Source organism: Rhinoraja longicauda, chromosome 2, assembly GCF_053455715.1.
Source record: "Rhinoraja longicauda isolate Sanriku21f chromosome 2, sRhiLon1.1, whole genome shotgun sequence".
In the NCBI taxonomy this organism is placed as follows: domain Eukaryota; kingdom Metazoa; phylum Chordata; class Chondrichthyes; order Rajiformes; family Arhynchobatidae; genus Rhinoraja; species Rhinoraja longicauda.
The window spans coordinates 114,193,809-114,220,169 of NC_135954.1; the positions used below are offsets into that span (position 1 = coordinate 114,193,809).

General features: G+C 47.5%; 1 protein-coding gene across 7 annotated transcripts in view; it reads left to right on the top strand.

Annotated features, from left to right (window-relative positions):
* The first annotated feature begins 10,978 nt into the window (after window positions 1–10,978).
* Window positions 10,979–26,361, top strand: part of dlec1 (DLEC1 cilia and flagella associated protein) — a 149,781-nt gene continuing 134,398 nt past the window's right edge. For 6 of the 7 annotated variants that reach the window (XM_078429930.1, XM_078429947.1, XM_078429957.1 and 3 more), the window contains exons 1-5: window positions 10,979–11,108; window positions 13,214–13,344; window positions 14,360–14,452; window positions 16,707–16,847; window positions 21,059–21,215. In XM_078429930.1, coding sequence (XP_078286056.1) covers window positions 13,237–13,344; window positions 14,360–14,452; window positions 16,707–16,847; window positions 21,059–21,215 — 499 coding nt within the window. In that variant the 5' untranslated portion in view covers window positions 10,979–11,108; window positions 13,214–13,236. Of the gene's footprint in view, window positions 11,109–13,213; window positions 13,345–14,359; window positions 14,453–16,706; window positions 16,848–21,058; window positions 21,216–26,361 lie in introns of those variants that run through there. The other variant, XM_078429903.1, reaches the window with a different exon arrangement.

Genomic DNA, 26,361 nt, shown 5'->3' on the forward strand with positions numbered 1-26,361 from the left:
GAGGGGAAGGGGAAAGGGGGAGGGAGGGAGGATAAGGGGGGAGGGAGTGGGGGGAGGGGAAGGGGGGAAGGGGAAGTGGGGAGGGGGAGGAGGGAGGGAGGGGGAGGGGGAGGGAGGGGGGAGAGGGGTGGAGGGGAGGAGGGGGAGGTAGGAGATAGTGCTGCACCAATGCCCAATGGGTCCACTTAGTCTAGTTTTATATACTTCTATAGTTCCCCTCCACTCGATAGTGCTCCAGAGAAAACAATCCAAGTCTGTCCAACCTCTCCTTGTAGCTGTTGCCTGCTAATCCTGTTTATTCTACCTTAATAAACTTGTCGAAAATAAACAGTTATTAATTTCAATTCTGAAGTTCTCATTTGACTCCTGGCCTCGGCAATTTTGGAGAGCACAGTTCCATATTTTGTGCAAAGAATTACTTGCTAACACATCCACCTTGGATGATCTTGCAAGAATTTTAGAGGCATTCCAACATGCTCTGTGTTCACTCTTCAGAGGAATTCGTCTCTAACCACCTTATTAAATCCTTTAATTATCATATTATCCCAATTAAATCACCCTTTAATTTTCCATGGTCATGAGAACAGAGACCTATTCTACACAATCGGTCATCATTGACGGACTCTTTCAACCCGGGTATCATTTTAGTGAAGCTGTGCTCCACCCTTTGCAAGGGTAATGTATCTGAGATGTCGTGCCTAGAGCTGAACCTGGTGCTCTACACGGGGCTTTATACAGAACTTGTTCATTGTAACTATTTCCTCCTTTTGTGTGGCTATATGCCATCTAATAAGATCAGTGTAGCCTACTCAATCAGTTAAAATAAAGTCCATTGTGGGATTCACCTTTCATTGATTAGCGTTGCTTTTTGCATATCTTCCATTCATTTGTCCCATATCTGTCATTTCCCGTTCCCCTGACTCTCAGTCTACATGACCACCCTTTGCTACCTCAGCATTTGAAATCACGCAGACGTTTCCTCTCTTCCGTCCATCCCCTGGATTGCAGTGCATCGTCCAGAAGGCTCAAACTCTGGGAAGAGAGACTGGAGAAATCTCCGGAAGACACTCACATGGCAATCGATCCCTCTGAGAAACCGAACATGCTGAAGTGGGGATACACTGAAGATGCGGCAGACTGTGAGTGTGGACGGGGCCTCCAGACTATGGAACATCTCCTGAGCTGTGACATGCTGTAAAGGATCTTGCAGAGGCCAACCACGTGGCACTAGAATTTGCTCGCGATTGGCAAACAAAATATGCGTCCGAATTAAATAAAAATATCATTTTCCAGCAGCGAACCGCATGCTGATTAAGGCGGTACAAAAATCGTGGCGCTACGGTTCACCGTTTTGCCGGAATTGCCGTATTCAGCCGACATCAGTGGAATATATATATATAGATACAACATCTGAGTTTTAATAGTCTATATACTATATATATATACATATATCACTTCTACATTTTTCCATGGTCCAACCGTCTTTCTTACTCTTTATATATCTGAAGAAACTCTTGCTATCCTCGTTTATATTATTGGCTAGCTTACCTTCGTGTTTCACCTTTTCTCCCTGTATTGCCTTGTTAGTTACCTTCTGTTGTTCTTTAAAAGCTTCCCAATCCTCTAGCTTCCCACTAGTCTTTGCGATGTTGTATGCCTTCTCTTTTAGCTTTATACTGTCCTTGACTTCCCTCAACAGCCACGGTCACCTCATTCGCCCACTAGAATCTTTCTTCCTCTTTGGAATGAAAAGATCCCGCGTCTTCCGAATTATTCCCCAAAATTCCTGTCATTGCTGTTCCACTGTCATTCCACTGTCCCTTTCCAGTCACCTTTGGCCAGCGTCTCCCTCGTGCCTCTTTAGTCTCCTTTGCTCAGCTGCAAAACCGACACATCCAATTTCATCTTCTCCCTCTCAAATTGCAGATTGAATCTTATCATATTGTGGTCGCTACCCACCAGTGGTTCCTATACCTTGAGATCTCTTATCAAATCCGGTTCATAACGCAACACTATATCCAGAATTGCCTTTTCCCCGGTAGGGGGCATTACAAGCAGCTCCAAGAAACCATCTCGGAGGCACTTTGCAAATTCCCTTTCTTGGGGTCCAGTACCAACCTGATTTTCCTAGTCTACCTGCATGTTGAAATCTCCCATGACCATCAGAGCATTGCCTTTCTTATATGCCAATTGTATCTCCTGATGCAACTTGTACCGTATATCCTGGCGACTGTTTGGGGGCATGTAAATAACTCTCGTTACGGTCATTTTATCCTTGCAGCTTCTCAGTTCCACCCACAATGACTCTACATCTTCTGATCCTATGTCAGCCCTTGCTAAGGACCGTGTTTCATTCCTTACCAGCAGAGCTACCCCACCCCCTCTGCCCACCTGTCTATCTTTCTGATAGGACATGCATGTAACCTTAAATATTCAGCTGCCAGCTTCGATCTTCTTACAGCCATGTCTCTGTAATGTCCACAATGTCGTACCAACCAGTTTCTAACTGTACTACAAGCTCATCCACTTTGTTCCTTATACTAAGTGCATTCAAATATAACACCTTTAATTCGCTGTTCACCACCCCTCTTCTCACACCGGTCCTGATTTTACCCGACCTTACTCTCTTATCCCTTCTTAAACTTTCTGTCCTCTTACCTCTGGAGATTTCTGTAACCTTTCCTGCACTCTCTTTCCCTTTAACTCCCCTTAAACACCCACTTTCTTGATCCCACCCCTCCCCACTATTTAGTTTCAAGCTCCATCTACTGCCCTGGTTTTACGGTTTGCGAGGAGTCTGGTCCCAGTCAGGTTCAAGTGGAGCCCGTCCCGTCGGAACAGCTCCCTCCTTCCACAATACTGGTGCCAATGTCCCACAAATTCAAACCCAGTTCTTCCACGCCAGTCCTTGAGCCACGCGCTCAAACATTGGGCAGAATAGTTCCAAAAGCTTGATAGCTTTTTCCACCAGATTTAGGAACAGCTTTTTTCCCGCTGTTGTCAGAATACTGAACCACGATGTAAGCTTTTGATTTCAGAACATAGACATGTACAGCAGAAAAACAGCCCCTTCAGCCACACAAAATCCAGGCCAAACATAGTGCCAAGACCCCCTCTCATTTATGTGTAGGAAACAAACTGCAGATAGATGCTCGTTAAGAAGGGTCTCAACACGAAACGTCACCCATTCCTTCTCCCCGAGATGCTACATGACCCGCTGAGTTACTCCAGCATTGTGTATCCACCTCTTATCTACCTGTGTGTAACACATATCCCTGCATATCCATATGCCCATCCAAAGGTCTCTTAAATGCCACCATCATATCTGCCTGAACCACCACCCCTGGCACCCCGCTCCAGGTACTCACCACCCTCAGTAAAAGAGTTGTCCCGCAACTCTCCTATAAACTCTGTGCCTCTCAACTTACAGCAATGCCATCTAGTATTTGACTTTTCCCATCCTGGGAATAAGGTTCTGACCGTCTACCCTATCTAAGGTTTAGACAAAATGCTGGAGTAACTCAGTGGGTCAGGCAGCATCTCAGGAGAGAAGGAATGGGTGACATAGAAAATAGGTGCAGGAGGAGGCCATTCGGCCCTACGAGCCAGCACCGCCATTCATTGTGATCATGGCTGATCATCCACAATCAGTAACCCGCGCCCAACTTCTCCCCATATCCCTTGATTCCACTAGCCCCTAGAGCTCTATCTAAGCTCCATCTGACGTTTCAGGTTGAGACCCTTCTTCAGACTGAGTTACTCCAGTATTTTGTGAATACCTTCGATTTGAACCAGCATCTGCAGTTATTTTCCTACATAGTCTACCCTGTCTATGCCACTCATAATTTAATATACTTCTATCAGGTCTCCTCTCTACTTCTGGCATTCCAGAGAAAACAAGCCAAATATGTCCAACTTCTCCCTGTAGCTGGCAACATTCTGGTAAACTTCCTCTGCATCCTTTCCAAAGCCTCAACATCCTTCCTGGACTGGGGAGACCAGAAATGCATGCAATATTCCACATGTGGGCGAACCAAAGCCCTATAAAAGCTGCATCATGACATCTTGACTTTTATGCTCTATGCAGAGATTTATTAGCATGTTGCTAGGACTCGATGGCCTGAGCTACAGGGAGACATTAAGCAGGCTTGGACTGTATTCCTAGGGTGCAGGAGTAATCTTGTAGAGGTGAATAAGACCATGAGAGGAAATAAATAGGGTAAATGCAGGTTTTCTTTGCCCAGAGTGGGGGAATCAAGAACCAGAGGACATTGGTGTGTGGTGAAGGGGGAAAGATTTAATAGGAACCTGAGGGGCAACTTTTTTTACACAAAGACATATGGTAGATATATGGAACAAGCTGCCAGAGAAGGCCGTTGAGGTAAACAAAGAAACATAGAAAATAGGTGCAGGAGGAGGCCATTTGGCCCTTCGAGCCAGCACCGCCAATCATTGTGATCATGGCTAATCATCCACAATCAGTTCCTTGGGAAAAAGGTAGTCACAATGTTTATGAAGCATTTGGACAGGTACCTGGTTAGGAGGAATATGGGCCAAACTCAGGCACATGGGACCGGCATGGGTCAATTGGGCTGCAGGGCGTGTTACCCTGCTGTATGGCTTTAAGAAGGGCATGTCTCCACGCTGTATTACTGACTGTGTGACGTACACCACATCTGGGGCCACAAGGAACTGCAGATGGTGGGATCTTGAGTGAAACACAAAGTGCTGGAGGAAAGTCAGCATGTCAGGCAGCATCTGTGGAAGGAAATGAAGACATTTCTTCAGATGTGGGGCAGTGGCTCTGCAGATGGTGTTGTCCAACTGCCCTGAACATTGCTTGCCCGTTGTAGGAAGAAACTGCAGATGCTGGTTTAAACCAGAGAAGATAGACAAAATGCTGGGGTAACTGTCCAGTTATGGTTGCCTCGCTGAGTTACTCAAGGGCCCGTGTGTGACCAAAAATATGAAAAATTGTGGAATACATCTCTTCTAATTCTGAAAGCATTACAGGTTTGTTTTGTACTGTATATATGACTTATATATGTCAAAGTTATCAAGTGAACATTTTTATATGTTATACTGACAATGTTTGTTTAGGGTAAGAGGTCAAATAGGAATGGTCACGTGTGTGACCTCACACGGACACACACGTGACCAGTCATATTTGACCTCTGACACTAAACATTGTCTTTTCTGCTTTCGACTGCACAACCGCCAACAGCTGGGCTATCTCGTGCAGGTTTCACTCGCGTGGGTACTGGTTGCAAAAGGGTTATTTAGATTTTTATCTGGGCAAGTTTGGTGAGATGATCCATGTCCAAGCTATCGAGCTGTGACTTGAAGAGTGACAAGGTGGGTGCACATCTGGTGGTGTCTGGAAGGATGTTCCACTCTGGGATAGTGACTGTTTGCTCTATATTTTTGTTTGCTCTAATTCTAGCATAAATGAAGTGACCCGAGGTCTGTCTTGTAAATTTCTGGATATTGGATTGAATGAAGCGAGATATGTTACTGGGGATGATGCCACGAGTCTCTTGTAGACTGTACATAAGCGGGCTTTGGTGCGTCTTGACTCCAGCGACTCCCAGCCAAGGCGATTTAACATATTGGAGACGCTTGACTGTCACAAACAAACCGTGCTGCACGTCTCTGAACCTTGTCTGGTGAGGGTCCCATACTGTCTGGCAATATTCCAACAGTGGGCGGACAAGTGTTTTGTACGCTACCTCCTTTGTTGGTTTGTCACAACCGAATAAATTTCTCTGGAGAAGGCCCAAAGTTCTGTTTGCCTGTGAGCATAACATATGAAAATTTTTACTTGATAAAGTTCGACATATACACTGATGAGCCAAGACATGATGTCATCATGGGCACTCTGACTGGTCTGCGACTACGCAGCCCCATACGCAGCAGGGTGCGATGCACTGTGTATTGTGACACATTCCTCCCGTGACCACCATTAACATTTTCTGTGACTTGTGCCACAGTCGACCTTCCGTCGGTTCGGACCAGACGGGATAGCCTTCGTTGCCCACGTGCATCGATGAGCCTTGGGCGCCCAACACCCTGTCTGTCGCCGGTTTGTGGTTTGTCCCTCCTCGGACCACTGTCGGTAGGTACTCACCACTGCTGACCGGGAGCACCCCACAAGCTTTGGCGTTTCAGAGATGCTCTGACCCAGTCGTCTGGCCATAACAATTTGGCCCTTGTCAAAGTCGCTCAAGTCTTTACTCCTGCCCATTTCTCCTGCATCCAACACATCAACGTCAAGAACTGACTGTTCACTTGCTGCCTAATATATCCCACCCCTTGACAGGTGCCATTGTAACAAGATAATCAATGTTATTCACTTCACCTGTCAGTGGTCATAATGTTTTGGCTGATCGCTGTAGACAGTACAAAACAATATACCTGCAATGCTTTTAGAATTAGAAGAGGTGTATTGCACAATTTTTCATATTTTTGGTCACACACGCGAGTAAGAATGGCCCAAAAGCAATTTGTGACTGAACATTGCCAGTTCAGGGTTCAGCATGAAGAGATTCAACTTTTATCATTGTTCAACTTCTCTCAAGGAGAAATTATACTTCACTCTTGTTAGACATCATCTGGACTACGCAGTTGCAGCCTGGGATCCATACACAAATAGAAACATTTCTTCCATCGAACGTGTCCAACGACAGGCAGCTCGATTTGTACAAATACCTATGAGAGAGAAGCGAGTGTTACCAAACCTCTAAATTCATTGGGGTGGAACCCTCTCCAAGACAGATGTAAAGCCCACCGTTTGACCTGTTTTTACAAAATGTTAAATGGTGAGCTCGACATAGATTACCAAATCTACACCAAACCCAAACCTATCAGGAGAAGACGAGGGCACTCGATTCAATTCGAGATAGCAGCTACCATGACAGATATGTGTAGCAATTCATTCTTCCCTCGCACAATTAAAGCATGGAATAGTCTTCACCAGACGCAACTACATTTAAGGTAGCTCTTCTTCTCCAAGGTAGCTCTTCTTCTTGCTTAAGACCATACTCCGCCACCTCCAGTTTAAATTCCATTTGGAATATTTTGGAGGACCAAGTACCAAGAAACCAATAACCAAGAACTAAGAATCGAACCAAACAGCAAGAACCAAGCACCAAGAAATCAAGCACCAAGCACCAAGAAATCAGGCACCAAGAACCAAGAAACCAAGCACCAAGAAATCAAGCACCAAGCACCAAGAAACCAAGCACCAAGAAACCAAGCACGAAGCACCAAGAAACCAAGAACCAAGAAACCAATAACCAAGAAACTAAGCACCAAGAAACCAAGCACCAAGCACAAGAACCAAGCACCAAGAACCAAGCACCAAGAAACCAAGCACCAAGAACTGAGCACCAAGAAACCAAGTACCAAGAAACCAAGCACCAAGAACTGAGCACCAAGAAACCAAGCACCAAGAAACCAAGCACCAAGAATTGAGCACCAAGAAACCAAGCACCAAGCATCAAGAAACCAAGCACCAAGAAACCAAGCACCAAGAAACCAAGCACCAAGAATCACGAAACAAGCACCAAGCACCAAGTACCAAGCACCAAGAACCAAGCACCAAGAACCAAGCACCAAGAAACCAAGCACCAAGAACCAAGCACCAAGCACCAAGAAACCAAGCACCAAGAAACCAAGTACCAAGCACCAAGAACCAAGCACCAAGAAACCAAGCACCAAGAACCAAGCACCAAGCACCAAGAAACCAAGCACCAAGAAACCAAGCACCGAGCACCAAGAAACCAAGCAACCAAGAACCAAGCACCAAGCACCAGGAACCAAGCACCAAGATCCAAGCACCAAGCACCAAGAAACCAAGAAACCAAGCTCCAAGAACCAAGCACCAAGAACCAAGCACCAAGAAACCAAGCACCAAGAACCAAGCAACCAAGCACCAAGCACCAAGAACCAAGCACCAAGAAACCAAGAAACCAAGCACCAAGAAACCAAGCACCAAGAACCAAGCAACCAAGCACCAAGAAACCAAGCACCAAGAAACCAAACACCAAGAAACCAAGCACCAAGAAACCAAGTACCAAGAAACCAAGCACCAAGAAACCAAGCACCAAGAAACCAAGCACCAAGAATAAAGCACCAAGAACCAAGAATAAAGCACCAAGAACTAAGAATAAAGCACCAAGAACCAAGCACCAAGAAGTATAAGAAGATAACTGCAGATGCTGGTACAAATCAAAGGTTTTTATTCACAAAATGCTGGAGTAACTCAGCAGGTCAGGCAGCATCTCGGGAGAGAAGGAATGGGTGACGTTTCGGGTCGAGACCCTTCTTCAGACTGATGTCAGGGGGGCGGGACAAAGGAAGGATATAGGTGGAGACAGGAAGATAGAGGGAGATCTGGGAAGGAGGAGGGGACCAAGCACCAAGAACCAAGCACCAACCAAGCACCAAGCACCGAGAACCAACCAAGAACCAAGAACCAAGTACCAAACACCGAGCACCAAGAAACCAAGCACCAAGAAACCAAGCGCCAAGAAACCAAGCACCAAACACCAAGAAACCAAGCACCAAGAAACCAAGCACCAAGAAACCAAGCGCCAAGAAACCAAGCACCAAGAAACCAAGCACCAAACACCAAGAAACCAAGCACCAAGAAACCAAGCACCAAGAAACCAAGCACCAAGAAACCAAGCACCAAGAAACCAAGCACCAAGAAACCAAGCACCAAGAAACCAAGCACCAAGAAACCAAGCACCAAGAAACCAAGCACCGAGCACCAAGAAACCAAGTGCCAAGAAACCAAGTGCCAAGAAACCAAGCACCAAACACCAAGAAACCAAGCACCAAGAAACCAAGCACCAAGAAACCAAGCACCAAGAAACCAAGCACCAAGAAACCAAGCACCAAGAAACCAAGAAACCAAGCACCAAGAAACCAAGCACCAAGAAACCAAGCACCGAGAAACCAAGCACCAAGAAACCAAGCACCAAGAAACCAAGAAACCAAGCACCAAGAAACCAAGAAACCAAGCACCAAGAAACCAAGCACCAAGAAACCAAGCACCAAGAAACCAAGCACCAAGAAACCAAGAAACCAAGCACCAAGAAACCAAGCACCAAGAAACCAAGCACCAAGAAACCAAGAAACCAAGCACCAAGAAACCAAGCACCGAGAAACCAAGCACCAAGAAACCAAGCACCAAGAAACCAAGAAACCAAGCACCAAGAAACCAAGCACCGAGAAACCAAGCACCGAGAAACCAAGCACCGAGAAACCAAGCACCGAGAAACCAAGCACCGAGAAACCAAGCACCGAGAAACCAAGCACCGAGAAACCAAGCACCGAGAAACCAAGCACCGAGAAACCAAGCACCGAGAAACCAAGCACCGAGAAACCAAGCACCGAGAAACCAAGCACCAAGAAACCAAGCACCAAGAAACCAAGAAACCAAGCACCAAGAAACCAAGAAACCAAGCACCAAGAAACCAAGCACCAAGAAACCAAGCACCAAGAAACCAAGCACCAAGAAACCAAGCACCAAGCACCAAGCACCAAGCACCAAGAAACCAAGCACCAAGAAACCAAGCACCAAGCACCAAGCACCAAGCACCAAGAAACCAAGAAACCAAGCACCAAGAAACCAAGCACCAAGAAACCAAGCACCAAGAAACCAAGAAACCAAGCACCGAGAAACCAAGCACCGAGAAACCAAGCACCGAGAAACCAAGCACCGAGAAACCAAGCACCGAGAAACCAAGCACCGAGAAACCAAGCACCGAGAAACCAAGCACCGAGAAACCAAGCACCGAGAAACCAAGCACCGAGAAACCAAGCACCGAGAAACCAAGCACCGAGAAACCAAGAAACCAAGCACCAAGAAACCAAGAAACCAAGCACCAAGAAACCAAGCACCAAGAAACCAAGCACCAAGAAACCAAGCACCAAGAAACCAAGCACCAAGAAACCAAGCACCAAGCACCAAGAAACCAAGCACCAAGCACCAAGAAACCAAGCACCAAGCACCAAGCACCAAGCACCAAGAAACCAAGCACCAAGCACCAAGAAACCAAGCACCAAGCACCAAGCACCAAGCACCAAGAAACCAAGCACCAAGCACCAAGCACCAAGAAACCAAGCACCAAGCACCAAGCACCAAGAAACCAAGCACCAAGCACCAAGAAACCAAGCACCAAGCACCAAGCACCAAGAAACCAAGCACCAAGCACCAAGAAACCAAGCACCAAGCACCAAGAAACCAAGCACCAAGCACCAAGAAACCAAGCACCAAGCACCAAGCACCAAGAAACCAAGCACCAAGCACCAAGCACCAAGAAACCAAGCACCAAGCACCAAGAAACCAAGAAACCAAGAAACCAAGCACCAAGAAACCAAGCACCAAGAAACCAAGCACCAAGAACTGAAAAAAAGATCAAAGATACAAGAAACGGGTCGCCACAAACATTAACCACGCCCGCAGTCATCGCTGCACGAAACCTCATGAATAACCTCAAAGATAACAAGTCAGGGTTGTTAAGGCGGCATCTCGAAGGGTGAAGGGCAAGAGGCTCACCGTGGATGGAAGGCCTATCCTCCCCCTCCTTTCCCAAGATGGCGACTCGGCCCGCGGTTGCCATGGGGACGAGGCAAGATGGCGGCTCGTCTTGCCCGTCCTCCGCTGCGCGATCGGCCCCGCGGTTGCCACGGGGACGGTTACCCGGAGCAACAACCGTGGCGCCGCACTCTCCGTTCCGCGATTGGCCCCGCGGTTGCCACGGGGACCGTTGCCCCGGGCAACAGCCATCAACGAAGTCAGCTGGAGGCGCGGTGCTCCCGTCCTCCGCTCCGCGATTGGCCAGCGGTTGCCACGGGGACCGTTGCCCCCGGCGATCGCCGTCAACGAGGCAAGATGGCGGCGTGGCGCCCCACCTTCCGCTCCGCGATTGGCCCGCTGTTGCCTCGGGGACCGTTGCCCCCGGCGACCGCTGTCCAAACAGACAAGATGGCGGCGCTGAGCTCCCCTCGGCCTCGGGCTGGCTGACTGAGAGCCAGGCTGACAGGGAGGGACTCCAGCCCCCCTAACAGACCCCACAGGGCAGACATCTCTCACTCAGGTGAGTGGCCACTCTGTACTCAGTGTACCACTGGGCTGCCACACACAAAATGCTGGGGTAACTCAGCGGGGACGGGCAGCATCTCCGCAGGCAGAGAAGGTGGGACTGGTGTAGCCGGGGCATGTTGGGCAGAAGGGCCTGTTTCCATGATCGGTGACTCGACGGTAGAGAGGGTACAGAAAGGTATTTGGGTAACGTAATCAAAGGATATGTGGAGAAGGCAGGAACGGGGTACTGATTGAGAATGATCAGCCATGATCACATTGAATGGCGGTGCTGGCTCGAAGGGCCGAATGGACTACTCCTGCACCTATTGTCTATGTTTCTAAGACACAGAGTGCTGGAGTAGCTCAGCGTGTCAGGCAACATATCACGAGAACATGGATAGGAGATGTTTTCAGGTAGGATCCTTCTTCAGACTGATTGCGGGGGGGGGGGGGGGGGGGGGGGGAGGGACGCTGGATAAGATAGGCCAAGACAGAGCCTTGCTGGTAATAAGCTGACATAGGTGAGTGTTATATGATAGGTTGGACAACGTCCAGAGATGAAAAGACAGAAGGTGTGAGACAAAAGGATTGATGAGTTGCGAATGGTGAAGATAGAAGAAGGAATATTTGTGGTAAGGGATGCAGAAGGGGTGAAATAGGTGTGAGTCCAGATGGGGCATGGGGGGGGGGGGGGAGAATGGGGGGGGGAATACATAGGGGGGGGGGAAGAAGTGGGGATGGGGGGTTTTGTCTTTACCTAAAATTGGAGAATTTAATGTTCGTACCATTGGAGAATTTAATGTTCGTAGCAAATTAAATTTCCCCGGTGTGGACAAATAAAGGAATATATTATTAATATATTATTGGGTCGTACGCAACTCAAATGAAATATGAGGTGTTGTTCCTCTAGTTTGCACGTGGTCTTATTCTGGCAGCAGAGGAGGCCCAGGACCAAAAGGTTAATTGGGAATGGGAAAGGCAGTTAAAATGGTTAGCAAACCTGGAGATCCTGCAGGAAAGATTCACAGGGATGTTTCCTGTACTGGGGACATTGAGTTGGAAGGAGAAGTTGGATAGACTGGAGCAAAGGGGCTGAGGGGTGGCCATGAAGTTTAATGAAAATATAAGGGCCTTCGATAGGTGAGATAGTCACAGTCTTAGGTTTAGGATGCGGGGGAATTGATTTAAAAGGAATCTGAGGTGCAAGTTTCTTTTTCCATTGAGAAGATAATAGCTCTATGGAATGAACTGCCAGAGGAAGTGGTAGAGATGGGTAGACTTACAACGTTTAAAAGACAATATTTAAAAGACCAAAGCTCCGCTACAAGGACACAATTGAAAGGGATGTGACAAGCTTCAGTATCCACACTGACAACTGGGAAGCCGCTGCTGTGGACCGCGGCAGGTGGGGGAAGGGCCTCCAGGCGGGCACAAAACATCACAACAGCACGTGGTTCACCACCCCTGGAGCACGGGGGGCGTCAACGCCGCAATACGGTCAAAGACGGCAGCCGCGGACTCCCCAGAACAACGACCAGAGACCACCTCACCTGTGGAAGGATCTGCCAGTCACGGATAGGCCCCATCACTCACACAAGGAAATGTAACCACAGTTGAAAAATCTCCCTCTCCACGCAGGATAACGCCAAGCCCCACCATCATCTCCCGCACATGGACGGATGCCAGGGAGGAAGGAGGGCAACTATATTGCCCAAGAAGACTAACAGTTTCTACCCTAAGGCCATCACCACACTGAACTCTGCACTGAAAGCACACTCCCCATAGACAATATTTATACTGTACAATACCTACCTTTGTGCAATACCGATATATTCATTTATAATATTTATTTTTTATAATATTACTAGACCAAGTGGACCGGTTGAGCCCAAACCTCTCCTGCATTGGTGCAGCACCCTCTCTAAATAAATAAATATATATATAATATATATATTTTATATATATTATATAAAATTTTGGGAGGTATGGACCAAATGCTTGCAAATGGGATTGATTTAGATAGGCATCTTGGTTGGGCATGTACAAGTTGGGCAGAAGGGCCTTGCTTCCATTGTGTACAACTATGAATCTAGTTAAATACCTCTTCTGTTTGAACAGGGTCCTGAGATAATCTTTGTGAAATGAACAAAGAAGAGGTAGTGGAGAAGACCAAATCCCCTTCTTCGGGAAGAAGCAGTGCCTTAACATCGACCAGCAAGAGTAAAAAGCTAGCTGCAAAAATATCACAGGTAAAAAGCCCACATGCAGCCAATGAAGTTGATGCCATAACAAAAGCTTTATTCTGGGTGGCACAGTTGGGCAACTGGTATAGCGGCTACTTTGGCAACCTGTCTGTGTGGAGTTTGCATGTTCTCTGTGCGACCTCTCCGTGAACTTGTCCAACTTGGCTGTGCAACGAGGTTAATCCCCGGGATGGCGGGACTGTCATATGAGGAAAGATTGGAAAGACTGGGCTTGTATTCACTGGAGTTTAGAAATGATGAGAGGGGATCTTATAGAGACATATAAAATTTTAAAAGGACTGGACAAGCTTGATGCAGGAAAAATGTTGCCAATGTTGGGGGAGTCCAGAACCAGGGGTCGCAGTCTAAGAATAAAGGGGAGGCCATTTAAAACTGAGGTGAGAAGAAACATTTTCACCCGGAGAGTTGTGAATTTGTGGAATTCTCGGCCACAGAAGGCAGTGGAGGCCAATGGATGAATTTAAAAGTGAGTTAGATAGAGCTCTAGGGGCTAGTGGAATCAAGGGATATGGGGAGAAGGCAGGCACGGGTTACTGGTTGTGGATGATCAGCCATGATCACAATGAATGGCGGTGCTGGCTCGAAGGGCCAAATGGCCTCCTCCTGCAACTATTTTCTATGTTTCTATGTTTGATCCACTGTGAATCATCCCTGGTGTGTCGGTGAGTGGTAGAATATGGGAGGAGGTGTGGGGGTGGGGGGGGGGGGGGGGGGGGGAAGGAAGAGAGTGTGTGGGGAATAAAACAGGGTTGGCATAACATCAGTGCGAATGGGTGCTTCATGGGCCAAAAACGACTCCCCTTCTGAACTAACGGTTTAGCCTGTGTTTCAGTAACATTTTTCAGAACCTGAAGTACTTCCCACAACAATTTCTAGTCACTGTTTGGAAGCGTTTCATCTTTGTGAAGAAGGGTCTCGACCCGAAACATCACCCACTCCATTACTTAATGATCAAAGACATTTCTTTTCCTGCCAGTTAGTCTACTTTGTTTTCTGTCAGGATGTCTGCGTTCAATACAAAGATGACCCCGACTGGATTAGCTCTTCTGAGCCATTTATGTACAGACACCGACCAACATCAGAAAGAACACAGGTAAAGGACATCAACTCAGTCCAGTCAACCAAGCTCTTTATCATTTGTTAAGCGTGTAAAATTTGGCTGGGTCATCTACCATAAAGATTAAGCGCTGAAAGTAAACATTCAGATACAGCAGGCAGTGAAGAAAGCTAATGGCATGTTGGCCTTCATAACGAGAGGATTTGAGTATAGGAGTAAGGAGGTCCTACTGCAGTTGTACAAGGCCCTGGTGAGAACACATCTGGAGTATCGTGTGCAGTTTTGGTCTCCTAATTTGAGGAAGGACATCCTTGCTATTGAGGCAGTGCAGCGTAGGTTCACGAGGTTAATCCCCGGGATGGCGGGACTGTCATATGAGGAAAGATTGGTAAGACTGGGTTTGTATTCAATGGAATTTAGAAGGATGAGAGGGGATCTTATTGAAATGGATAAAATTATAAAAAGACTGGACAAGCTAGATGCAGGAAAAATGTTCCCAATTTTGGGGGAGTTCAGAACCAGGGGCTACAGTCTAAGAATAAAAGGGAGGCCATTTAAAACTGAGGTGAGAAAAAACGTTTTTGCCCAGAGAATTGTGAATTTGTGGAATTCTCTGCCGCAGAAGGCAGTGGAGGCCAATTCACTGGATGAATTTAAAAGAAAGTTAGATAGAGCTCTAGGGGCTAGCGGAATCAAGGGATATGGGGAGAAGGCAGGCACGGGTTACTGATTGTGGATGATCAGCCATGATCAGCTTGAAGTGCCTAATGGCCTCCTCCTGCACCTATTTTCTATGTTTCTATGTTTCTAAGGGTAATATTTGCTCAGACAGTTGTTTCACCTCAGGAACCAGACCAGCAGCAACTCATTATTTTCCTATTCCCATTTGTGCACAGCTACTCACGATAGCTCAGCCATTCTGAGCATCAGAAATAGTCAATGTCACACCATTTTGCCAACTCTCACCAACTTCTGCAAGAACACCATAGAGAGCATTTTATCGGGATGCATCACAGCTTGGTTTGGGACAGCTCCATCCAAGACCGCTAGAAATTGTAGCGAATTGTGGATGCAGCCCAGACCATCACACAAACCAACCTCCCTTTCAGTGACACCTCACGCTGCCTCGGCAACGCCAGCAACATAATCATGGATGAGTCGCACCCTGGCCACTCCCTCTTCTCCCCTCTCCCATCAGGCAAAAGGTACAGAAGTGTGAAAACGCACACCTCCAGATTCAGAGACCGTTTCTTCCCGGCTGTTATCAGGCAACTGAACCATCCTACCTCAACCAGAGCAGTCCTGAACTACTATCTCCCTTATTTGTGACCCTCGGACTATCTTTGTTCGAACTTTACTGGCTTTATCTTGCATGAAACGTTATTAGCTTATCATGTATCTGTACACTGTGAATAGCTCGATTGTAATCATGTGTTGTCTTTCCGCTGACTCGATAGCACGCAACAAAAGCTTTTCACTGTACCTCGGTACACGTGACAATAAACTAAACTGAACTGAACTGAACTTTATTTTATGGTTAGTCATTTGAGCTATTGATTGATCAAAATTTGTGGATGTCCCAATAATTGGCTCTGGTATCATTTTCCTTATTGTCCTGAGTTTAGTTTAGAGATACAGCGCGGAAACAGGCCCTTCGGCACCGACCAGCGATCCCCGCACACTAACACTATCCTACACCCACTAGGGACAATTTTTACATTTACCAAGCCAATAAACCTACAAATCCGTACGTCTTTGGAGTGTGGGAGGAAACCGAAGATCTCGGAGAAAACCCATGCAGGTCACGGGGAGAACGTACAAACTCTGTACATAGTCGGGATGGAACCCGGGTCTCTGGCGCTGCATTCGCTGTAAGGCAGCAACTCTACCGCTGCGCCACCGTGACCCCCCACTTACTCCTTCATTGTTCATGGTTAATCTGGAATACATCAGATAAAAGATTGCATGAATTGGATTCAAGAAGGAAATCTAATTGTCAAAAAAAAGAAATTAGATTAAGGCCGCACAGTGGCGCAGTGGTAAAGTTGCTGCCTTACAGACATGCAGGTTTTTTTAGGTTAATTGGCTTTGATAACATTGTAAATTGTTCGTCGTGTGTGTGGGATAGCGCTAGTGTGCGGGGATCGCTGGTCAGCACGGACTTGGTGGGCCGAAGGGCCTGTGTCCACGCTGTATCTCTGATGTCTAAAGATATATGCATGAAAAATAAATAATTTCGAGGCTGTGGGGTCTGCCAATGTACATCATTAAACTTATTATTACCTTTTAGGATATATCTCACTTATTGGCAGAGATTTTCAAGGAAGTATATACCGGAGATGTGATTGGAGAGGATGTAATGAATAATCTTGTCAAATCACAAGGTGGAGACAATGAATACCATGAGAAATTTGTGCAACAGCTCCAAGAGGTATGGACTCCTTTTCTACTCTTTCCTATCGTTGATTTGTAGAGTCAACAGATGTCAAAGACATAGATTGGACCAAAGGCGGACACAAAATGCTGGAGTAACTCAGCGGGTCAGGCGGCATCTCGGGAGAGAAGGAATGGGTGACGTTTCGGGTCGAGACCCTTCGTCAGACTGATTGTCCTAAAGGTTAATTAATGCCCGTCAGCTTCTCCTCCCTTTTGCCTCTCCTAAGAGTGAGGGTATGAGACTTGTTAGTCATGTTTTCCTCTGCGCCAGCCAATGTGTGACATTTGTATCGTAGGATTTGTCCAAATGGCCCTCCCTTGAACATGAAACCATGAGTTTCAGTAAGAGAAACAGCCTTTGTTCCAACCAAAAACATCCTTGCTTGTGTCCATCCACGACATGCACCTGCCACGTTTTGTCCTGCCTCTCCTCGCTCCCAGCTTTCTTCCCCGCCCCCCCCCCCCTCCCTCCCTCCCACAATCAGTCTGAAGGAGGGTCCCGACTTAAACTTCACCTGTTATTTGAGATGCTGCCCGACCCACGGAGTTACTCCAACACTTTGTGTCCTTTCAAGTAACGATCGACAATGCACCTGGACTATTGATTCATAGAGTTATGGAGCACAGGAACAGGCCCTGTAGCCAACCCGTCCATGTCAACCAAGCCAAGATGCCTTGCTAAAATAATCCCATTTGCCTGGCTCATATCCCTCTAAAACCTTCCCAACCACATATCTGTCCAAATATCTTTTATACCTTGTAATTATACTCGCCCCTACCACCTCTTCAGGCAGCTGGTTCCATATAAAATCATTGTCTGTGTAAAACCTGCACCTCAGCTTCCCTTTAAATCATTCCCCTCTCACCTTAAACCTATGCCTTCTAGTAATAGGCTACTTTATCCCGAGAAAAAAAGCTCATCATCCAATCCATGCCCCTCATGATTTTATAAAGTTTTATGAGGTCACCCCCCCCCAATCTTCTTCACTCCAGTATAAACCGTCCCAGCCTTATCAATCTCATTCCTATCTGCTTCATTTTGTTCGAGTGATCCATCGAGATTTAGGCAATCTGTGTGAAGAAAGGTCCCAACCCGAAACATTATCTTTCCATTCCCTCTACAGGCTTAGTTTGGTTTAGTTTAGTTTAGTTTAGAGATACAGCACAGAAAAAGGCCCTTTCGGCCCACTGGGTCCGCGCCGACCAGCGATCCCCGCACATTAACACTATCCTACACCCACTCGGGACAAATTTTACATTTACCAAGCCAATTAACCTACAAACTTGCACGTCTTTGGAGTGTGGGAGGAAACCGAAGATCTCGGGGAAAATCCACGCAGGTCACGGGGAGAACGTACAAATTCCATACAGACAGCACCCGTAGTCGGGATGGAACCCGGGTCTCTGGCGCTGCATTTGCTGCAAGGCAGCAACTCTACCGCTGCACCACCGTGACACCCAGGTACTGCCTGACCCGTTGAGTTCCTCCAATACTTTGTACTATGCTCAAAATTCTAGCACCTGCCGTTCCTTGTGTCTCTGAAAGATTGTCTTTGCAAGTTGAAAGTTAGAAATTATGTTCTTCCTTTTATTTTTTTGAAGCCTTCCTTTTGGTCTCCGTTGCACATCTGTTGAAACTGTAAGGGATTCAATTCCATGTTGCACCTTGAACTCAATGGATATTAAGCCGGTAGATTGCCTGCAGTAACAAGGAACTGCAGATAGACACAAAGTGCTTGAGTAACTCGGCGGGTCAGGTAGCATCTCTGGAGAAAAGGAATAGGTGATGTTTCAGATTGAGACCCCTCTTCAGATTCTGAAAAAGGGTCTTGACCTGAAATGTCATCTATTCCTTTTCTCCAGAGATACTGCCTGACCCACTGAGTTGCTCCAGCATTTTGTGTTTATCTTTGGTGTAAACCAGCATTTGCAATTCCTTCCTACACAATGAGCAGCTGATGATTTCAAATTCCATAATGTTAGCTGGGAAATTTAAATTTTGTTGATTAAACAAATGGAAGCAGATACGAAAGTGGCGTTTTAGTCGGGTTACCAACTTCCTCACTCCTAAATAAGGGAGAAAGGGTGACGTCACCACCCAACGCCCCACGTGACCTCACCCAGCCAGCGGCCATGTGCTCCCGCTCCAACCCTGGGCCGGGAGGCGGGTTGCTATGCAACCTCCATTAGGCGGCGCCCGGGCCTACACTGTCCGGGACTACAGCGGCTCCCAGGCTACAGTGCCCGGGCGTACAGCGTCCGGGCCTACAGTGTCCGGGCCTACAGTGTCCGGGCCTACAGTGTCCGGGCCTACAGTGTCCGGGCCTACAGTGTCCGGGCCTACAGTATCCGGGCCTACAGTGTCCGGGCCTACAGTGACCCGGCCTACAGTGACCCGGCCTACAGCGTCCGTGCCTACAGCGTCTGTGACTACAGCGCCTTCTGGACGACCTAATACGGGATAAGGGCAGTCCTGTATGGGATAAACCAATTTAACCTAATATAAGGGATGTCCCGGCGAATAAGGGACAGTTGGCAACCATAATCCCTACTTAAAACATTACCTGTCCATTCCCTCCACAGGTGCTGCCCGACCCACTAAACTCCTCCAGCACTTGGTGCTTTGCTCAAGATTACAGCATCTGCAGTATCTTGTGTTTCTGTCAGGGGTTAGCTCAATTTGGCATCAGGTTCGGCCCAGACATCATGGGTCGAAGGGCCTGCTCCTGCGCTGTACTGTTCTATGTTTAATTACACTAGACGCCATAACGGTGACTACAAAACCACTGGATTATCATTAAAATACAATTGTTTCACTATTGTCCTTCAGGGAAAGAAATCTGCAACTTTTATCTGATCTGGCCTTCAGAGCCACAGAAATGTGGTTGACTCATAATTTCCCACGAAACCACACAGTTCAAAAGCATTTAATCAGGTGCAATCCCTTGCCAGTGATATCTTTATCCAGTAGGGTTGCCAACTGTCCCGTATTAGCTGGGATATCCCGTATTTTGGGCTAAATTTGTTTGTTCTGTACGGGACCACCCTTGTCCCGTATTAGGCCCGGGGGGCACTGTAGGTCCGGATAGTGTAGGCCCGGACACTGTAGGTCCGGGGCTGCTGTAGGCCCGGACAGTGTAGGGTAACGGAGTGTGTTCGGGGAGCGGGGCCGAGTGTGTTCGCCTAATGGAGGTTATGTAGCAACCCGCCTCCTGGCCCGGGCGGCCGTCATTGGTGGAGCGGGAGCACGTGGCCGCTGACTGGGTGAAGTCACGTGGGGCAGTGACATCACCTTTTGTCCCTTATTTGGGAGGTCGAAAGTTGGCAACCCTAGTGTCCTGTGAAAGTAAACTAAAGGTTACCCACGTTAACTGAGTATTGATTCTGGTGGTCATTGAGGTGTTCAAAATCATGAGAGGAACAGATCGGGTAGACGCACAGACTCTCTTGCCCCAGAGTAGGGGAACCAGAGGACATAGGTTTAAGGTGAGGGGGGAAAGAAGGGAACCAGAGGGGTAACTTTTTCACATGAAGGGTGATGGGTGTATGGAATGAGCTGCAGGAGGAAGTCGTTGAAGCAGGTACTATCGCAACGTTAAGAAACAATTAGACAGATTAAAAAAACATTTTCACCCAGAGAGTTGTGAATCTGTGGAATTCTCTGCCACAGAGGGTAGTGGAGGCCAATTCACTGGATGAATTTAAAAGAGAGTTCGATAGAGCTCCAGGAGCTAGTGGAATCAAGGGACATGGGGAGAAGGCAGGCACGGGTTACTGATTGTGGATGATCAGCCATGATTGCAATGCATGGCGGTGCTGGCTCGAAGGGTCAAATGGCCTCCTCCTGCACCTATTTTCTATGTTTCTATGACAGGTTTAGAGGGATGTGGGCCAAGCACAGACAGGTGGGACTAGTGTAGCTGATGTGTGTAGGAAAGGAAACTGCAGATGCTGGTCTAAATCGAAGGCAGACACAAAATGCTGGAGTAACTCAGTGGGTCAGGCAGCATCTCTGGAGAGAAGGAATGGGTGACGTTCCGGGCCGAGACCCTTCTGACCCAAAAGTCACCCATTCCTTCTCTCTAGAGATGCTGCCTGACCCGCTGAGTTACTCCAGCATTTTGTAGCTGGGGTATGTTGATTGGTGTGGGCAAGTTGGGCTGAAGGGCCTGTTTCCGCACTGTATCACTATGACTCTATGACTAGATTCATGAAGAGTATGACAGGCGAGTCGCGGAGGCGGACACAATTGAAAAGCACATCATCCAGGCCCGAGCACGCGCTGCAGCAGCAGAGGAGAAGGCTCTGAATAAATCAAGGGAGACGAGCGGAGGTGGCCTTGACACCCTGGGACTGCCATCAGGTAACGCCTCTCTGGTCGCACAATGTCAACAGTGAGTGGAAATAAATAGCACGCAGTACAACAGGGGCGGCACAGTGGAGCAGCTGGTAGAGCCGCTGCCCTCACACCGCCAGGGATCCGGGTTCCATCCTCACCTCAGGTGCTGTCTATGTGGAGTTTGCACGTTCTCCCTGTGACTCTGTGTGGGTATTCTCCGGGTGCTCCGGTTTCCTCCCATGACCCAAAGACGCAGGTTGTAGGAACAAGGAACTGCAGATGCTGGTTTTCAAAAAAAGGACACAAAGTATTGGAGTAACCCAGCGGGATCAGGCAACATCTCTGGAGAAGGTGGATAGATGGCGTTTCGGGTCAGGACTCTTCCTCAGGCCGATCCGCAGCCTCTAGCGAAACTGAGAACCGTGATAGTGGTGAAGCAACAGATATCTATGGGCATGGAATTGATTAATTGATTGATTGAATGATTGATTGGTTGATTGAATGGCTGATTGATCGATCGATTGATTGACCGATTGACCGATTGATTGATTGATTGATTGATTGATTGATTGGTTGGTTGGTTGGTTGATTGATTGATTGATTGCTTGATTGATTGCTTGATTGATTGATTGATTGATTGATTGATTGATTGATTGATTGATTGATTGATTGATTGATTGATCGATTGGTTGATTGGATGGTTGATTGATTGATGATTGGATGATTGATTGATTGATTGATTAGTCAGTTGATTGATTGATTGATCGATTGATTGATTAATCACGGAAACAGGCCCTTCAGCACACTGCATCGGTTACCTGTTCACACGGGTTCTATGTTATCACACTTTCACATCCACTCAATTAGTATGGATCCATGTTAATTTGCGTGCAAATTCTACTACTACTAATTCCTATCCTGCACTCAAATTCACTTGGACCATCTCCAACATCTCCCTACCGTTTCTTGATCTCACTGTCTCCATCACATGAGACAATCAACTGATATCTTTTATAAACCCACTGACTCCCATAGCTATCTAGACTACACTTCTACCCACCCTGCCTCCTGCACAGACTCTATCCCCTACTCCCAATTCCTCCGTCTACGCCGCATCTGCACCCAAGATGAGGTGTTCCATGCCAGGTCATTGGAGATGTCCTCATTCTTTAGGGTCAGGGGTTCCCCTCTTCCATTATAGATGAGGGCCTCACTAGGGTCTCCTCAATATCCCGCAGCTCCGCTCTTGTTCCCCCTCCCCCATTCGTAATAGAGACAGAGTCCCCCTAGCCCTCACCTTCCACCCCATCAGCCGTCGCATACAACACATAATCCTTTGATATTTTTGCCACCTCCAACGGGATCCCACCACTAGCCACATCTTCCCATCTCCACCCTTTTCTGCTTTCCACAGAGATCGTTCCCTCTGCAACTCCCTGGTCAACTCATACCTTTCCACCCAAACCACCCCTTCCCCAGGTATTTTCCCCTGCAACCGCAGGAGATGCAACACCTACCCCTATACCTCCCCTCTCCACTATGACCAAGGACCCTGACAGTCTTTTCAGGTGAGGCAGAGGTTCACTTGCACCTCCTCCAACCTCATCTACTGTATCCACTATTCCAGGTGTGGGCTCCTGTATATTGGCGAGACCAAGCGCAGGCTCGATGATCGTTTTGCTGAACACCTCTGCTCAGTCTGCCTAAACCTACCTGATCTCCCGGTTGCTAAACATTTTAACACCCCCTCCCATTCCCACACTCTCCTTTCTGTCCTGGGCCTCCTCCATTGTCAGAGTGAGGCCCAGCACAAATTGGAGGTACAGCACCTCATATTTTGCTTGGGTAGTTTACACCCCAGCGGTATGAACATTGACTTCTCTAACTTCAAGTAACCCTTGCTTTCCCTCTCTCTCCATCCCCTCCCCCTTCCCAGTTCTCCCACCAGTCTTACTGTCTCCGACTACATTTTATCTCTGTTTGCTTTATTGTTACCTTCTCTAAACTAACAATGATCTATTCTACATTTTCCTTGATCTCCATGCCCTCTGTCCTGCTTTCACACCTGACATTTCCTCATCTATACACTTCCTTCGAACTTCACTGTACCTTAATTGGTACATGTGACAATAAACTGACCATGAAACCTTCCTTATCTTTGTACCTCCCACTGCTCTGTCATCAGTCTGAAGAAGGGTCTCGGCCTTCTCTCCAGAGATGCTGCCTATCCCGCTAAATTTACAAAGGCCACTTAACATACAAACCTGCACATCTCCAGGATGTGGGAGGAAACCGGAGCAGCCGGAGTCACAGGGAGAAAGTACAAACTCCGTGCAGACAGCACAGCGGGTCAGGATCGAGCCCGCCTCTCTGGTGCTGTAAGACAGCAGCCACCAGCTGTGTTACTAATGTATTGTATTATAATCAGTGGGAAGTGGGCGGTACGGCATTCGTGTCAACCATGATGCCAACTTAAAGTGCACATGTGCCTGCACATGAACCATATTCATCCATTCCCTGCCTGTTCAGGGATCAGTCTAAATGCCTCTTAAACATTGTTGTCATATCTGTTTCTTCCACCTTCCCCGGCAGTTAGTTCCGGGCACCCACCACTCTCTGTATCTATCTATATACTAAATCTCTCGTTTGTTTGTTTGTTTGTTCCTGAACTACAGCCAAAACGGTACACGATAGCACGACAAGTTTAGGCCCACCTCACTCACCATCTGATTGGTGCCAATGGAAGAAGTTTCATTGAAATCGGTGTTATATTTTTAAAGTTATTCACATTTTTCAAAGTTTAAATCCATCTCCTAGGGAGGGAGGGGGGAAGGGAGGGAGGGAGGGGGAGGGGGGGGGAGGGGGGGGGAGAGGGGAGGAGAGGGTGCTGCGCCAATGCAGGAGAGGTTTGGGCCCAACGGGTCCACTTGGTCTACACTCATCTTGTATATATATATATATATGTATATATATATATATATATATATATATATATATATATATATATATCATATCATATCATATCATATACACACAGCCGGAAACAGGCCTTTTCGGCCCTCCAAGTCCGTGCCGCCCAGTGATCCCCACACATTAACACTATCCTACACCCACTAGGGACAATTTTTTTACATTTACCCAGCCAATTAACCTACATACCTGTACGTCTTTGGAGTGTGGGAGGAAACCGAAGATCTCGGAGTAAACCCACGCAGGTCACGGGGAGAACGTACAAACTCCTTACAGTGCAGCACCCGTAGTCAGGATCGAACCTGAGTCTCCGGCGCTGCATTCGCTGTAAAGCAGCAACTCTACCGCTGCGCTACCGTGTCGCCCTATATATATATGTTCACGAAATACAAAACGGTACACAATTTTAGGCCCACCTTACTCATCATTCACCTGCGGTGTGCAGTATCAAGTTTTGTTCAAATTGTTGTGCTATCGTGTGCCGTTTTGGCTGTATTTCGGACACATATAACAAAAAATAAACATCACCATTTTGATCTAATACTTCCGTGTTCAACGTTGTCATTAAACGCGTGCTTCATTGCACGATGACTCCTGAGGTAAATGCTGAGATTTTCTTCAAGTTAACGTTTGACCGCCCAATAATATTAAAACTGTGTGTCTTTTTTTCCATCAACCGCTGCCACAATGGGAACCCAACGGGTCCGGGGGTCGTCTAGCAGAAAATAAAATTCCCTTGTAAACCTCCTTTAAACTTTCCCCCTCGCACCTTAAAGTTATGCCCCTCTAATATTTGAGATTTCCACGCTGGGATAAAGGCTCTGACTGTCTCGCTCTATCCTATCCACGCCTCTCATAATTTTATATATCTCCATCAGGTCACACATCCCTCAGCCTCTGAAGCTTCAGAGAAAACAATCCAAGTTTGTTCACCCGACCTTTTAATTCCCAAAAATCTATGTAATAAAACTCTCGTTTGTTGGTTTGTTTGTTCCTGAACTACACGATCGCGTGACAATTTTAGACCCACCTTACTCGCCGTCATCCCTTTGGTGCAAATGGAAGAAGTTTCATTGAAATCGGTGTTATATTTTTAAAGTTATTCACATTTTAAAGTTTAAATCTCTCTCCTACGTAGGGGGGAGGGAGAGAGGGGGGTGGAGGGAGGATAAGAGGGGTTGAGGGGGATGGAGTGGGGGGAGGGGAAAGGGGAGGGGAAGGGGTAGGGGGGTGGAAGGAGGGGGAGGGGGAGAGGGAGGGAGGGGGAGGAGGGAGGGAGGGGGAGGAGGGAGGGAGGGGGAGGAGGGAGGGAGAGGGAGGGAGAGGGAGGGGAGGGGGAAGGGAGGGGAGGGGGAAAGGAGGGGAGGAGGAGGGGAGGAGAGGAAGGAGGGGGAGGGAGGGGGAGAGGGAGGGAGGGGAGGGGGGAGGGGGGGAGGGGGGGAGGGGAGGGGGGGAGAGGGGAGGGGGAGGGGGGAGGAGAGGTTGCTGCACCAATGCAGGAGAGGTTTGGGCCCAACGGGTCCACTTGGTCTAGTTAATAATAAAAATCAACTAATATGCTACCTGCCAGTGTTTTAACAGAATGCACTGCTTTATAATTGAGTCTTGTTTTACTGAGCTGTGTTCTCATTGAGAAGTGGTTACATTGGCATGTTATCAAAGTCAACAACTGAATTGCTGCTGGCAGGAGTCCAGCTGGTTATTGATCTTCAATTGCAAGGGAAACCACAACTGTTTGATATGGATCACAGAAGCTTAAATCTTTCGACTGTCAATAAAAAAGACGGCATGGAGTATACTACAACCAACAGTAAATTTTGGTTGGCACGGTGGCGCAGCGGTAGAGTTGCTGCCTTACTACACCAGAGACCTGGGTTCCATCCTGACTGCATGGTGCTGGCTGCATGGAGTTCGTATGAGCCCCCTGTGTCCCGCGTGGGTTTTCTCCAGGAGCTCCAGTTTCCTCCCACTCTCCAAAGATGTCCAGTGTTGCAGGCTAATTGGCTTGGTATAATTGTAAAATTGTCCCAAGTGTGTGCAGGTTTAGTTTAGTTTAGTTTAGTTTAGAGACACAGTGCAGAAACATAACCTACACACCTGCACGCCTTTGGAGTGTGGGGGGAAACCGACGATCTCGGAGAAAACCCACGCAGGTCACGGGGAGAACGTACAAACTCCGTACAGACAGCACCCGTAGTCG